The sequence below is a fragment of the Cricetulus griseus genome, chromosome 5, assembly GCF_003668045.3.
Source record: "Cricetulus griseus strain 17A/GY chromosome 5, alternate assembly CriGri-PICRH-1.0, whole genome shotgun sequence".
In the NCBI taxonomy this organism is placed as follows: Eukaryota; Metazoa; Chordata; class Mammalia; order Rodentia; family Cricetidae; genus Cricetulus; species Cricetulus griseus.
In genome coordinates, this window is record NC_048598.1 from 99,400,499 (window position 1) to 99,416,035 (window position 15,537).

General features: G+C 46.7%; 1 protein-coding gene across 3 annotated transcripts in view; it reads left to right on the forward strand.

Moving 5' to 3' along the window:
* Akap8l (A-kinase anchoring protein 8 like) overlaps window positions 1–15,537 on the forward strand; it is a 35,842-nt gene that overhangs the window by 19,360 nt on the left and 945 nt on the right. For 2 of the 3 annotated variants that reach the window (XM_027419489.2, XM_027419490.2), the window contains 8 exons: window positions 426–879; window positions 961–1,057; window positions 1,143–1,213; window positions 1,501–1,564; window positions 2,434–2,542; window positions 3,971–4,112; window positions 4,199–4,304; window positions 4,504–4,634. In XM_027419489.2, the coding sequence (XP_027275290.1) occupies window positions 426–879; window positions 961–1,057; window positions 1,143–1,213; window positions 1,501–1,564; window positions 2,434–2,542; window positions 3,971–4,112; window positions 4,199–4,304; window positions 4,504–4,634 (1,174 nt within the window). Of the gene's footprint in view, window positions 1–425; window positions 880–960; window positions 1,058–1,142; window positions 1,214–1,500; window positions 1,565–2,433; window positions 2,543–3,970; window positions 4,113–4,198; window positions 4,305–4,503; window positions 4,635–4,753; window positions 5,398–15,537 lie in introns of those variants that run through there. The other variant, XM_027419491.2, reaches the window with a different exon arrangement.

Sequence of the window (15,537 nt, forward strand, 5' to 3'; positions counted from 1 at the left end):
CAGGATTTAAGGGTACCCCCAACTGTCAAGATAAAACTAGCCCAGTGTTGTCACAGGTATTGAAAAAGCATTCCCTGTGCTTGGCTCTGCTCATAAGGAGCAGCTTTGGCCATTGTAATTACCGCAGACTAAACACTCTGGAAAGGCTGTGGAGGATAAGAGCTATCCTTCCATTTGTCACTCCTTAGGGTCCCCAAGCAGATACATAACTAAGTTCAAGTTCCCTATGAGGAGCTCTTGCTCCTCTGATGTTCTTCTCTGTGGCTTTTCTGAACAACAACAAGCCTGTCTTACAGGATTTCCTGTTCCAGGGCTAAGACTGGGAGTGACTGAGCAGGACAGGGCAGGAGTAATAATAGGCTAGGCCAGTTGGAGTCAAGGAACTCCAAGGGGCTCTCCCTGATGCTTGTCATGTGTCTCCACAGATATGACTCCTATGAGGCCTGTGACTCAAGGGCCATCCTGAGTGAACGAGACCTCTACAGGTCGGGCTATGACTATGGCGAGCTTGATCCTGAGATGGAAATGGCCTATGAGGGCCAATATGATGCCTACCGTGACCAGTTTCGAATGCGTGGAGGAGATACATTTGGTCCAAGGGCTCAGGGCTGGGCCCGGGATGCCCGGAGTGGACGGCCAATGGCCTCGGGCTATGGGCGCATGTGGGAAGACCCCATGGGGGCCCGGGGCCAGTGCATGCCTGGTGCCTCCCGGCTGCCCTCCCTCTTCTCCCAGAACATCATCCCCGAGTATGGCATGTTCCAGGGCATGCGTGGTGGGGGTGCCTTCTCTGGTGGCTCCCGATTTGGCTTCGGATTTGGCAATGGCATGAAGCAGATGAGGCGGACCTGGAAGACTTGGACCACAGCTGACTTCCGGGTGAGTAAGCTGGCTTACCTCTCCTGACTCTTGCTGGGGTATAGCTACCACCTCTAATTTGGCTCCTTCTTTCTGACCCAGACCAAAAAGAAGAAGAGAAAGCAGGGTGGCAGTCCTGATGAGCCAGACAGCAAAGCTACCAGAACAGACTGCTCAGACAACAGTGACTCAGACAATGGTAAATTGGGCAGCCTGGAGTCCTGCTCCCTGCCCCCTCCCTCCAAGGGGCTCCTGGACTGAGCTTGACTCTTCTCTCCTTGCAGATGAAGGCACTGAGGGGGAAACCGCAGAGGGTACTGAAAGTGCTGAGGCTATGGAGAAAGGCTCCCGAGCAGTAAGTAACCCTGGACCCCAGGCACTTGCCCTCTGCAGGTGGGGTCTAGGAAGACCGAGCTGGCCTAAAGAAGCACAGGCTTTGCTACAGGGGTCACAAGCAATGTGGTGGCACCTGTATGCAAGGTTGGTGAGTGGCCAACACAAGGGAACTTTGGGAGAGATGGGGATCTGTAGGTGCAGCAGGTGGTAGGAAGGGGGTGATGCTCTCAGTACTGACCCTTAACCTTTTAGAGCCAGTATAGGTGACTACCCTTTTAAAAGTTGAATTTTAAAATTGTGTGTTAGGAAGGAGAGGACGAGGAGGGAAAAGAGGATGGGAGAGAAGACGGCAAAGAAGATTCAGAGAAAGGTGAGTTTTCCAGAGGTGCCTAGGTACTGGGGAGGCTCTTCCAGGTACTTGTAGTGGGAGGGATCCAGCTGAGGGCAGGGTTGTGGCAGAAACATGGCCGGCTGGGGACCTTCCTTAGGGGACTGGGTATGTGTAGCAAGGGCCTCTTCTTACTTTGTGCCCTCCCAGTCTTCCTGTTTTTCCTAAGCGGAGGTTTTGGATGGTGTGGCCCCCAGCCTAGCACTCTGGTTTTGCCTTCAGGTGGGGGCAGCAGTCAAAAGTGTGGGGAGCCCCCCAGGTACAACCCCTCCCCTTGGTCCCTCAGTAACACACAGTTCCAAGTCCTCAGTGGCTGGTGTCCAAGCTGGGACCCTTGGTGCAGTTTTTACGGCTCTGGTTTGCGTGTCCTCTCCCTTAGCGCCTCTCCAGCCCTTGTTGGGAGTCCGTGTCCCCCCACCTGAGTGATGAGCGCCAGCAGGTACCTAACAGTAAATCCAGCCTCAGCCCACTGTTGCCGCGGTGCCCGGTGGGGGGTGGGCAGGGCCATGTGAACGGCCTCCCTGCATCCCGCCACCCAGTCCCTCTGAACACGCCTGTGTTCCCAACAAGACAGCCTGTCTTTGCCTTCCAGCTTCTCTGCACCCACTCTGTAGAGTGTGGGTGTTCCGGAAAATAGAAGGGTCAGCACATGTTCCCCCCCTCCTGGTGCCTAAGCCAAATCTACTTCCTGCTCAGCCCAGGGCACCCAGCCCTGCTCATGGCCTGAGGCTTTATGTATACAGCTGCTCTCAGATGGACCCTCTTGCGTGGACAGCGGGTGATTCAGCCACAGGCCACAGGGTCTAATCTGTGAGAGTCCTGCTGGTAACTCTGCCTCTCTGTTACCACAGGGCCCCTGACTGCCCAGGATGAGAGCACCCAGGCCAAGCGCAAGTTGCAGGCAAGCAAGAAGAGCCAAGATAAGCAGAAGAAGCGACAGCGAGATCGCATGGTGGAAAGGTAACTGTCTTCCCTCCATCCCTCTGCCTCACTGTGGGGCTGCCACCAGGAGAGCAGGGCCATAGCTCTGCCATCTCGCCGCCCTCTGGCCTCCCTTGGGAGCCGCCACCTGCTCTGCTGTGCATGGACCCTGCTTCCCGCCAGGCCCAGCTCCCAAGTCCTGGCTCATCCCCTGCCCCTCTGTGGCCACCTGGCGACCGCTGCCATCTGTGGCCTGAGACCTGGCACTGCTCAGCACCATTACCCAGAAGTTCCAGCGCTAGGTCACTCAGCGCACAAGCCCTGAGGTGCGCAGGGGGCCGATGCCCCTGAGGGAGGGGGCCAGCTCATCAGAGACTCAAGGTCCAAGGCGCCTGTGCCACCCCAGCTAGCTGCCAAGAGGCCACCACCGTGCCCAGGAGAGATGACAGCACCTGTGGGCTATGGCAGCCTCGGGGTCGGCTGTTGGCCCTGCCCTCCGGCCCTCTCAGGCCGGGCCTGTCTGTGGCTGAGCCCTTCACGCCCCTTGGTCGGGTCTGTCTGCCCTCAGGGCTCCCGCACTGGCGCTTGCCTCCTCCGCCTCAGACTCTTGCTCTTGCTGGACCTTCCACTCAGCCTCCCCGGCGCCCGGCCCCTGGGCTCTTCAGACAAAGCTGACCCCGTGGCCCAGATAAGGACGTCCGGCAGAGGTAGGGACCCGCCCCGAGGCCTCGGTGGCGGCTGGCCTCCTCCGCCCCTTGCCACGGTGGCCTGTTCCAGCCCAGGCCCTAGACCCCAGGCTTCTGCTGTGGACACGAGGCCCAGACAGAGCACCTCGCCCAGTGATTCCAGGCTGCCCTCTGGCAGGCCAGGCGGGCACCCTCCTTCCAGCTCAGACTGGTCTCTTCTTGGAAGAGGAAGATGAGGCAGCAGGTGCCCAGGCCTGCTGCCTCCCGTCCCTCCTGACACCACCCCCAGGCATTCTGAGCAGAGGATGGGCTGGGCCTTTGAGACCCCCCCGACCCCAGAAGGAAGATGCAGCACCTTTTCAGGCACTGCCTCGGGACTGCGTACTCCACTCTGCACCTCAGGGCCTCCTGGCTCTCGTCAGGGCATCCTTCCTTCTGGTCCCCAACTGGGCCAAATGCACAAGCTCCTGCCCAGCCTTGGTAGAGAGGCCCTCCGACAACCTTCCAGCGACTCTTTGCCTGTTGCAGCAGCAGCTGCCTTGGGTCTCAGCCTCCTGCCTTTGGGAAGGAAGAGTTCTTCCCCTATCCCCTACGTTGCTGTAACTGCAGCCTGCAGACTATGCCCTTCTGCTCCCGACCCTATCAGTCCCAGCCTACCCCTCTGCTGGGACTACACTTCAGATTGAGGCCTGTTTCAAGGCCTACAGCTGGGTTGGGTGAAGTAGCAGTGACATTCCCTGGGACCCTTACATCCTCAGCTGCTTGTTTCCCCCTGTGGCAGGATCCAGTTTGTGTGTTCTCTCTGCAAATACCGCACCTTCTACGAGGATGAGATGGGTAGCCACCTTGACAGCAAGTTCCACAAGGAACACTTCAAATATGTAGGCACCAAGCTTCCCAAGCAGACTGCTGACTTCCTGCAGGTAAGTTTCTGAGCAGCATGTCCGCTACTGATTCTCCAGTGTCTGGGAGTACTGGGCAGCTGATAGAAACATCTGTTCTCCAATAGGAATATGTCACCAACAAGACCAAGAAGACAGAGGAGCTGCGAAAAACTGTGGAGGACCTTGATGGTCTGATCCAGCAAATCTACAGAGACCAAGATCTGACCCAAGGTGAGGAGGTTCCATCCCACCAGGATGGCTGCCACCAGGTAGGCCCCCAGCCTGCCCTTCTCTGCTTCTCAGTGCAGTGACATGATGTTCCTCTGTTCACTGAGTCTCAGGCTCATGTAGAAGTGGCAGGGAAAGTTAAGCTAGTCTTAGGTCTTTGGCACTTGAGATCAGTGATGACTGCTTTCTTCTACCCCTACAGAAATTGCTATGGAGCATTTTGTAAAGAAGGTGGAGGCAGCCCATTGTGCAGCCTGTGACCTCTTCATCCCCATGCAGTTTGGAATCATCCAAAAGCATCTCAAGACTATGGATCACAACCGGAACCGCAGGGTGAGTTGGGGCTCCGGTGTCCTCTATTGGGGTTGTGGCCTCCACTTGCCCACATGGGACTGTGAGGGAGGCAGGGGCAAGAAGGAAGGCCAAGGAGATACATGCAGACTGTTCGACAGGGGTGACGTTGAGCTGAACTTTTAAGGAGCACCTTGGGATATGGGTCCTTCATATGTACAAGGATCAACAGGTAAATTAGTTTCAGAAAACCAGAAGCCAACAAATTACCAATTACCAAATTACCAATGTGGCTAAAAGAGAGAAGAGAATTAACTTAAGAGGCTTGCTTCAGTCATTGGCAATGTTCAAATAGTCAAGTAAAGTATTAGAGTTAATGATGAACCAGAGCATCTGCCATGAAGGGTACAGGGAGATGGTCTGGGGCCATGTGGAGAGGAATGCTGACAAAATACAGGAACAGGACATTGGCCTAGGGGAGGAACTAGGAGCCTTGGATGATTCCCATTCCTAGGAGCTGAGTAGACTGTGCTGCTGTTATGATCATGGACAGAAGAAGTGTATGAGATATGATGCAGGGAGAGACAAACTTAATAGGAAAATTATTACATTGTACCTCATTGTTCCTAGGCCTTTCTGAAGCAAAACTATATGGTATGTGTTTGTTTTGTTTTAAGCTTATTACATCATTTTCCCCTTTCTTTTCCTCCCAACAAATCCCCCATGTGCCTCCCCTACTTTGCTCTCTTTCAAATTCATGGCCTCTTAGAATTTTTGTATTATTTATTTATTTGTTTTTTCGAGGCAGTGTTTCTGTATAACAGCCCTGGCTGTCCTGGAACTCAGTCTGTAGACCAGGCTGGCCTCAGATTCACAGAGATCCACCTGCCTCTGCCTCCCGAGTGCTGGGATTAAAGGCATGCACCACCAACGCCCGACTTCATAGCCGCTTTTTAATTGTTGTTACATATGAGAATTGGTGTGTATTGAGTGTGCATGTATGCATATGTGTTTATGTTTCCCTAACTAGATAAATACAACCTTCTGAGTCTGCATAATGTTATTTGTGTATTTATGTCTTCAAGGCTGATCTAAAATTGGATAACCAAGTGCTGCACTCTCCCCTAGGGAAGACTATTTCTCCCACTCTCAGCATTGGGGCGGTGGTGGGGGTGGGGGGGAGGCTTCGAGACAGGGTTTCTCTGTGGCTTTGGAGGCTGTCCTGGAACTAGCTCTTGAAGACCAGGCTGGTCTCGAACTCACAGAGATCCGCCTGCCTCTGCCCCGAGTGCTGGGATTAAAGGCTTGTGCCACCAACGCCCGGCCACTCAGCAGTTTTTAGTTGCCTGTAGTTCTTTGTCTAGGTTGAGGCCTTTTCCATTTGGCGTTAACAGGTCTACTGGTTTCATCCTGTCCTTTTCAAGTTATGTTTAGACAGTCATGTTATAAGACATCATGGATGTAGCTTTTGATAGTTCTAGAAGATACAATCTCAGCAAACTCTGTTCCTTTGGCTCTTACAATCTTTTCACCCTTCTTCCTCAATGATTCCTGAGCCTTAGACACAACTCTGTGTTTTAATTGGTTGTGGTTTTCTGACTTTACAAAGAGATGTTTCCATGATGGGGAGTGAAGACTGAATTTATCTGTTGGGATAAGGACAAGTATTTAGAATGTAGCTCAGGCTGGGTGTTGGTGGCACATGCCTTTAGTCCCATCATTCGGGAGGCAGAGACAGGCAGATCTCTGTGAGTTCGGGACCAGCCTGGTCTACAAGAGCTAGTTCCAGGACAGCCTCCAAAGCCACAGAGAAACCCTGTCTCGAAACATCCTCCACCAGGGGGGGAAAAAATGTATCTCAGGATTATGCTGCTTTAATGAAGTGGTGGTTGTAGGGTTTCTTCCAAATCCATGACTTCAGTAGCCCTGGATAGTTAACTAGGTTTCCTGGTCCAGTTAGGGAGAGGAGGTTGCAGGAGATAGAGAATGCATAACATTGATAAAATGTAAGGAAAAATAGCAATAGCTAAGAAAATATAAAGTCAGAATTGACATAGAGATTTTTTTTTTAAGATTTATTTATTATGTATACAACATTCTGCGTCCATGTATATCTGCACACCAGAAGAGGGCACCAGATCTCATAATGGATGATGGTGAGCTACCATGTGGTTGCTGGGAATTGAACTCAGAACCTCTGGAAGAGCAGTCAGCAGTGCTCTTAACCTCTGAGCCATCTCTCCAGTCCCGACATAGAGACTTTGCCTTTGATGAAGTTATAGGTGAGGCAATTTTAGACTAGTGGCTAAAATTTAGATAGTGGCTCACACCTATTATCCCAGCACATGGGAGGCTGAGACAGAAGGGTTGTTGTTAGCTCCAGGCCAGACGGGGCTACAAAGTAAAGCTTAATTTAAGAAAGAAAAGGAGCTGGGTGTTGGTGGCGCATGCCTTTAGTCCCAGCACTCGGGAGGCAGAGGCAGGTGGATCTCTGTGAGTTCAAGGCCAGCCTGGTCTCCAGAGTGAGTGCCAGGATAGGCTCCAAAGCTACACAGAGAAACCCTTACTAATATTTTGGTAACTGATTACTAAATTGTAATTGATGTATATCAACAATAATAACAGCTTCATAATCTGTACAGTTTAGCCAAACTGGTGGCACACACCTTTAATCTCAGCACTTGGAATTTCTGTGAGTTTGAGGCTAGCCTGGTCTGCATAATGAGACCCTGGCACAACAATAACAAAAGTAGAGTTTATCTGGGTTGGTGATATACACCTCTAATCCTAGCTCTGGAGAGACTGAGAAGGATTGCAAGTTTAAGTTCAGCCTGAATGACATTAGACAGTGTTATAAGGAAAAAGAGGAAGAGAGGGAGGGAGTGGGACTGGGAAGGCAAGAGTAGAAGGGTTAGCTCAATTGATAAAAGAGCCTGGTGTGCAAGGGTGCAGACCTTGTTCAGATTGCTGGCTATAGACATTTCTTGGCTTACTTGGCTTGTGGTCATGTCTTCTGGACATCTACAAACTTTCTTTTCTGTATAATTCTCCCCTGTGGCTCTGTTTGTTTGTGTTACTCTGTGTAGCCCTGGCTGTCCTGGAACTCGCTCTGTAAACCAGGCTGGCCTTGAACTCAGAGATCCTCCTGCCTCTGCCTCCCATGAACCACTGCTCTCAGGCATTTGAGTTGTTTCCACCTTTTGGCTAAAAGAATAATGCTCTTAGGAACCTTTGTTTACAGGTTAAATGTGTGGGTATGTTTCTTATTTCTCTTGGCTATATATCTAGGAATAGAATGTCTGCATTGAAGTGTAACTCTTTGGTTTTTTTTTGAGACAGTACGGTAACAGCCTTGGCTGCTCTGGAACTCACCATGTAGATTAGGCTGGCCTGGAACTCACAGAGATCTGCCTGTGTCTGCCTCTTGGAGTGCTGGGATTACAGGCATGTGCCACCACCACGTGACTTGAAGTGTAACTCTTAATTGCTTTAAGCAGCTATGAAATTGTTTTCCAAAGTAGCTGCACCATTTTGTATACTGAAAAGCAGCATAGGAGTGTTCAAGCTTCTCTATATTCTCACCAATGTTATTTGAGACAGGGTCTCATGTACCCCAGACTGATGTCTGTATGTAGCTAAACTCCTTCCTACTCCTCCTGTCTGGAATTGTACCATGTGTCCCCATGAAGAGTTCATATAGTATTGGAGATGGAACCATGGCCTTATGTATGCTGGGCAAGCAGACTGCCAGCTGAGCTACATCCCCAGCCTTTTCAACTTGGTCTAGCCATCCTAGGGAGTAAAAAGTGCTGTTCTTTGGAAAGTCTACTCGTATTCCTGGACCATTTGAAAATTATGTTGTTTTCAGCTACCAGAGTCTTTGTGTTGCTGTTAGATTTTATTTGCATTGCTGAGGATTGGATTCAGGACCTTGTTCATGCTGATTGCTGAAGATTAGATTCAGGGCCTTGTTCATGCTGATTGCTGAGGATTGAATCCAGGGCCTTGTTCATGCTGATTGCTGAGGATTGGATCCAGGGCCTTGTTCATGCTGAGCTAGCGCTCTATTAACTAGACTTTATCCCCAGTCTTGTAATTCTTTGTATATTTGAGACACGGGTCCCTTATATGATAGGATTTGTCAGTTTTTTCACTTTATTTTTTCCAGACAGTGTATCACTATATAATGCTGACTATCCTGGAATTCACCGTGAAGACTAGGCTGGCCTCAGAGAGATTCATCTGTCTCTGTCTCCCAAGTGCCAGGATTAAATTCACCACCATGCCCAGCTATTTTTTCATCTTCTTAATGTGTCTTCTACTTCACAAAAGGATTTATGTTATTTAAATGTTATTTTTAAATGTGTGTGCACCCCACCCCACCCCATGCAACTATACACATGTGAGTGAGTGTGGGAATCTGTGGAAGCCAGAAGAGGGCATCAGATCCCCGAAGCTAGACCTGCAGGTGGTTGTGAACCACCTGATGTGAACCCTAGGAACACACGTGGGTCCTCTGAAAAAGCCCTTAACTCCTAGCCATCTCTCCAGCCCCACACAAATGGCTTTTTGTTTGCTTGCTTGCTTGCTTGCTTGCTTGCTTGCTTGCTTGTTTTGCCATGCTGTAATGAACAAATCTACAATTTTGTGCAAGCATTTTACCACTGAGCAACATCCTCAGCTGTTTTATTTTGAGACATGATCTCACAGTGTAGGTCAGGCTGGCCTGAAACTTGCTTGGCTGCCCCTAAATGGCCTGGAACTGCATCTTGCTCCAGCTACAGTCATGCACTGTCACAGCCAGCCAGAAGTTTAATTTTGATAAAAATCCACTGTGTCTGTTTCTCCTTTTGTTGTTTATGCTTAGGGTGTTATCATCTAAAAATGCACTAAAATAAGGTTATGTTGGGCCTCCACCTCCATTCCCACTCCATCTTGAGATGGAGTCTCACTATGTATCTGTCTCTGGCTGGCCTTGAACTTACTATGTAGAGAGATTAGCTTTGAACTTGTGGCAGTCTTCTTGCTTCTGCCTCTTGAGTGGTACTATTCCAGGTGTGAGCCACTGTTTCTAGCCCTTGAGTTTTTTTGTTTCGCTGATTACAGTTAGGCCTTAATCCACCATTTAATTGTTTTATCATATAAGATCAGGACGTAATTTCATTCTTTTGCACGTGGATATAGTTATCCCAGTACCACTTGAGAGACACGTCTTTCCCCCAGTAAATGGCCTTTGCCCCATATAAAAAAGTCAGTTGACCATACTGTATGGGTTTGTTTCTTGAACTATAATTCTATCCCATTGTTGTTGGTTCTTTTGGGGTGGTGACAGGGCAAGAGACTTGTGTATTTATTGTTGTTGAGAGATCTCACTCTAACTTGGGCTAGCCTTGAACTAGAAGTATTCTTTGTGTCACTGCCCACATGCTGGGACTCTCTGTCTTTACGTAATCTGGTACCATAGCTTCATAATTAAATTTAAATTCAAAATGTGTGGCATCCAACATTGTTTTAAAAATTGATTTGGTTGTTGTATTTGATTTGGTTTTAGGATTAACTTGTCATTTTCTCTGAAAAACCTAGTTGGTATTCTGATAGAATTATGTTGAGTTTTAGATAAATTTGGGAAGTGCTGTTATTTTACAATATTTTCGTTGGTTCTTGGTGCAGTGGGCAGAGTGTTAGTCTTAACAGTGTTGTCTCCTAATTGATTATTTTGGGGGTGTGCTTGTTTTTTATTGTTTTTTTCCTTTGTTGTTTGTTTGTTTGTCTCCCCCCCCCACACACACACACACACAGGGTTTCTCTGTGGCTTCAGAGTCTATCCTGGAACTAGCTCTTGTAGACCAAGCTGGTCTCAAACTCACAGAGATCGGCCTGCCTCTGCCTCTGCCTCTGCCTCTGCCTCCTGAGCGCTGGGGTTAAAGGTATGAGCCACCACCACCTGGATAAACCAAATTCTTTAGTGAGGTATCTGCTAGTGAGGTCTTTCATTCCTATAGTGAGAATTTGATGTTACCCTTTGAGGGAAGAAACCATAGACATGTTACTGCTACCCTGAGATGACTGTGAATCACCTAGCATGGCTTTAAGCCACCTATCTCTTTCCTAGTCACATTGCTAATGAACTACATTAATTTCCGGCTGCTTGCTCTTTTGTTTTTAGCAGTGCCCCAGAATTTAACTTGCTTTCTAATCTGAGCCAGTTAAATTCTGGCTCTTGGACTGAGGTATGAATCAGTGGTGGAATATCTCACTAGCATGCATTGACACCGTGAGTTCAGACCCAGCACCCAGCACTCCAGTTGGGGCTTCTTTCAGGGTTGGTTTCTGAGATTATTGTCTGAGATTTATTCTCAGTCCAGGGGTTGTTCTTAGCTCTTGTGCTAGTTCTTTGTGGCAGCATAGCCAGCCTTTAGTTGAATTTATATCACTCTCCAATCTTCCAGGCTCCTTTCTCCATAGTCTCCATTGGTTTGAGAGAGCCCTTCATCTTGAACTTCATTCCTTTGGGGAGATACCGAGAGTTCACTCTTTTAGGGGGGGTTGGTTTTGGTTTTTTGAGTTTTTTTTTTGGGGGGGGGTGGATTTTGAGATAGGGTTTCTCTGTGTAGCTTTGGAGTCTGTTCCTGGAACTACTACCACCTTTGTAGACCAGACTGACCTTGAACTCACTGAGATCCGCCTGCCTCTGCCTCTTGAGTGCTGGGATCAAAGGGGTATGCAAGCCATGCTTGGCTGAGAGTTCACTGTTCTAAGAGTAGGCTCTTCTCCCAAGGCAGAATTTTAGCCAAGGCTTGAAGGATGAAGACAAGCACTTCTCTTTGTGCTATTCCTCAGCTTTTAGAAACAGATGAGGGGACATGAACAGTCTATAGCCTCTCTCAGCCCAGGCCCTTATAAACTTAGCATGCTGTGCCCTAAGGCAAGGCTTGGCTCTTATATGGCATCTAAGCTATTATTTCTGCATCTGAAACTGAGCCTCAGGAGCAGGGGCAAGAAGAGAAATGCAATTGTTGCTGTCACTGGTCAAAGTATTTTCCTTATTAAGCATTTCTTCATCTACTGTTTGTCCTTTGGAACATTTCCAGAGATGTCAAATGGTAGGTTTTGTTTTTAAGTTTTCATCAGTTTCGTTAGAACTTGGAATCCACAGAGCCTTCATACTACTATGCTAGAAGTCTGTCCACTCTAAGTAAATTTTAGGCTTTCTGTTTGTTTCTCTCTCTCTCTCTCTCTCTCTCTCTCTCTCTTCTCTCTCTCTGTGTGTGTGTGTGTGTGTGTGTGTGTGTGTGTGTGTGTGTGTAACTCTAATAATCTAGTAACATTCTCAATAAAAACACTGAAAGGGAAAGTGTATACAATGTAACAGCAATCTTTAAAAATTACAGTTAGTCTCTTATTTGTGTGGTGGCATGCATGTGCACTAGTTCCACACATAGATGCAAGTCTGAGGACAACTTTCTTTGGAGGTAGGTTTTCTCCCTTCATCCTGTGGGTCCCTAGATTTTACAGGCTGCACCTTCACCCATTGAAGCCATCTTACCAGCCCCATGGTAACATTCTTAGAGAAATAAATAAACAAATAAATAAATTCTTAGAGAAGCTGAATGATTATAGCAAAGTGATCTTAAAGTTAGTGGAATGTGGTAAGCCGATGGGATTTAAAATATATATATATTTTAAAAAGGCATGTTTAACAGTGGCCAAAAATACTGGACAAAGGATAGTTGTGAGTTCAAGAACTTGCTAAGCAGATTAAAACTTACTGCAAAGGGGCTGGAGAGATGGCTCAGAGGTGAAGAACACTGGCTACTCTTACAGAGGGCCTGAGTTCAATTCCCAGCAACCACATGGTGGCTCACAGCCATCCATTATGAGATTTCTGGTGTGCAGATATACACGGAAGCAGAATGTTGTATACATAATAAATAAATAAAATCTTTAAAAAAAAACTTACTGCAAAGCCAATATAATTTAATATTAAAAAAGCTGATGTTGGCCAGTAATTAAAAACTAGACAGAGTCTAGTAAGAATCCATCGTGTGTCAGAACTCTCAGCATTTGCTTAACTCGATGTTAGTTCGTGCTGGTAAGACCAGGAGGGTCTGATGAATCTCTTTGAGTTTCAGAAAGCCAATCTGGTATTATACTAACCTCTATCTGAATCTGGGAAAGAACCATTAGTTGAATAATGAATAATTCATCAAGGATATATAAAGGTGGAATAAAAAACCTAAGGTTGGCTTATGTTTCAACACCAAATGACTGAGAAGAAAACTTGTTCTCTTATGAACCCTTATGGAGGTAGGATGGGTGCTTATTTCTCTAAAGCCTTATGGAAGTGTGAGGGTGTGTATGTGTGCATATGTGCTGAGATCTGAGTTCAGCGTCTTATACATGCCATGCTATTGTTTCACCAAGTTACATCCCCAGCCCTGGATTTTAAATTTATTTAAAAAAATAAAATAGGATTGACGGGCAGGGCAGTGGTGGCACATGCCTTTAGTCCCAGTACTCTGGAGGCAGAGGCAGACAGATCTGAGACCAGCCTGGTCTACAGAGTAATTTCCAGAACAGCCAGTACTACACAGAGAAACCTTAGCTTGAAAAACAAAAAGCAAAAATAGATTATAGACCTATATTTCAGTTAAGTAGGAAAATACTAAATGTATTTTATAAACTTCTGGGAAAAAAAAGTTGTACTCCTGCTTCATACCATGTACTGAATTCTAGAGATAAATGTGAAAAATAAGAGATCAGGAGATCAGAGAGAAAATTAGATCATATGTTTACCTTGACTGTTCAAATAAATCTTCCTGAGCAGGCCAAGCAATCTAGAAGCTAAGGGGAGTTGACCTTATGGAAACTCCCGGACAGTTATTTCAGCATGCACATCAGAGTTCTCAGGGTTGCTAGTGGCCAGTGCACCAGAAGAGCAAACTTTCTTTTTATCTGACATCAAAAACTTAACAACCAATGCCTAGAAGAGGCAGGTAAGAGGAATCTGTTTTGCCTGGTCTCAAACTGAACCTTTGGGTTCACCTCATCTTTCTGCTCTGCTTCTGCATTAGCTGGTACTACATATTAATCCCCACTGACCAGGTCAGGTTTCCTCTTGAGTGCTATACAGTCGGTTGTTTTAAGGCTTGTGCAATTAAGTGTGAGGCACTATTGGATTAAAGGCTAAAGGAGGCACTAGGTAATCAGACCCTCACTATCACTTAGTTAGAATTTAGTTAGAATTAAAAGCACCAATCTGAAAGAAATATATAAGTAGTATTTCTCATCTTTGGTCATTATGGAAACAGCTGTGTTTCAACTTCTGGACACATGGAGGGGAATACAGGACAATGTGTTGGCCAGTGAGAATTACTGTGGAACTGCAGTAGTATTCTGATTGTATAACCTTAACCTGTTACTTGCATACACTCAGTCTGCTAATAAATAAAATGTATAAAGAAAACTCTGAGGACTGAAGAGGTGTTCATAGGTACAGATGCTTATTGCAAAGTCTGGCAGCCTGCATTTGAGCCCTGGTACACACATGATGGGAAGAGAAAACCATTTCATTCTTTCTTTGGCTTAATAATCATGTTTGCATTCCTACCTCTAAAGAAATGAACCACCAAGTTGATGTAAAGTCTTACAGAAAGTCTTACAGACTAAATGACCAGATGTGATAGTACAAATCTGTAATTCCAGCACTAAGGAGGCCAAGAGGATCATAAATTCAGAGCCAGTTTATAAACCAGGCATATTCACACGTTCCCAGTTCTTGGGAGACTTGAGGCAAGAGAATTGCCACAACTTTGAGAAACCAGCATGGCCTACATAGTGAGCTCAGGCCAGCCTGGCCTACAAAATGTCTCAAACAAACAAAAATAATCCCAAGTAAACCAAACAAGCCCCCCCCCAAACCAAAACATTCTAAACTACCACAAGACCTTGTCTCAATAAAACAAAACCAAAGGCCCAGACTTCATACTGTGTTAACAGGACTTAATGGGGGGAGGAGCTGCAGGATGTTGTTTTAGATAAGAGTGGTTTACCTACTTCTCTACTAAAGAACATAAATGCTTTCCAGTTCTTTATCCCTACACCTAGTAAATGTGGAAATTTCTAGCTTTTAAACTTTGGGATAGGAATTACTGAGGCAAATTTGTACTTCTTGTATAGTCCTGCAAACAGCTTTTCAAAGTCTGTAACCAATTGATCCATGTCTTTTCAACCTCACCATTATGTTTCTTTATGTCCAAATCCTATGGGTTAAAAGGATACACAATGCCAGGTGGCGGCACACGCCTTTAATCCCAGCACTGGAAAGGCAGAGGCAGTCGGGATCTCGGTGAGTTGGAGGCTAGCCTGGTCTACAGAGCAAGTTCCAGGATGGCTAGGGCTACACAGAGAAACCCTGTCTTAAAATAAAACTACAAACAAAAAAATAACCTCCTTGTTTGTTTGGGCAATTTGCTCCTTGTTATTTGGGTGTGTGTGTAAGTCAAAGGACAACTTGCAGGAGTTGGTTCTTTTTACCACGTGGGACCTGGGGATTTGTTCAATTTGTCAGGTTTAGTAACATATGCCTCTACCCATTGAGCCATCTTGCTAGCCCCTTTATGGTTTTTGCATTTTACTTTTAATAGGTTTTATTTCACCTGTATTGTGGGTGAATGTGTATCTAGGAATTGAACCTAGAGCTGCAGGAGTATTAACTAAGCAATCTATCACTGAACTATTATGTCCAGCTCCCCCCCCTTTTTTTTTTTTTACCTTTTATTATTTTCTGTGTGTTTTGTCTGCATGTATGTATGCTCACCATGCAAGTGCCTGGTTGCCTGTGGTGGCCAAAAGAGTTGCCAGTACCTCTGGAACTGGAATTAGAGACTTTTGTTAGCCACTGTTACTGGGTGCTGGAAATCTAACCTGAGTCCTTGAATGAGTA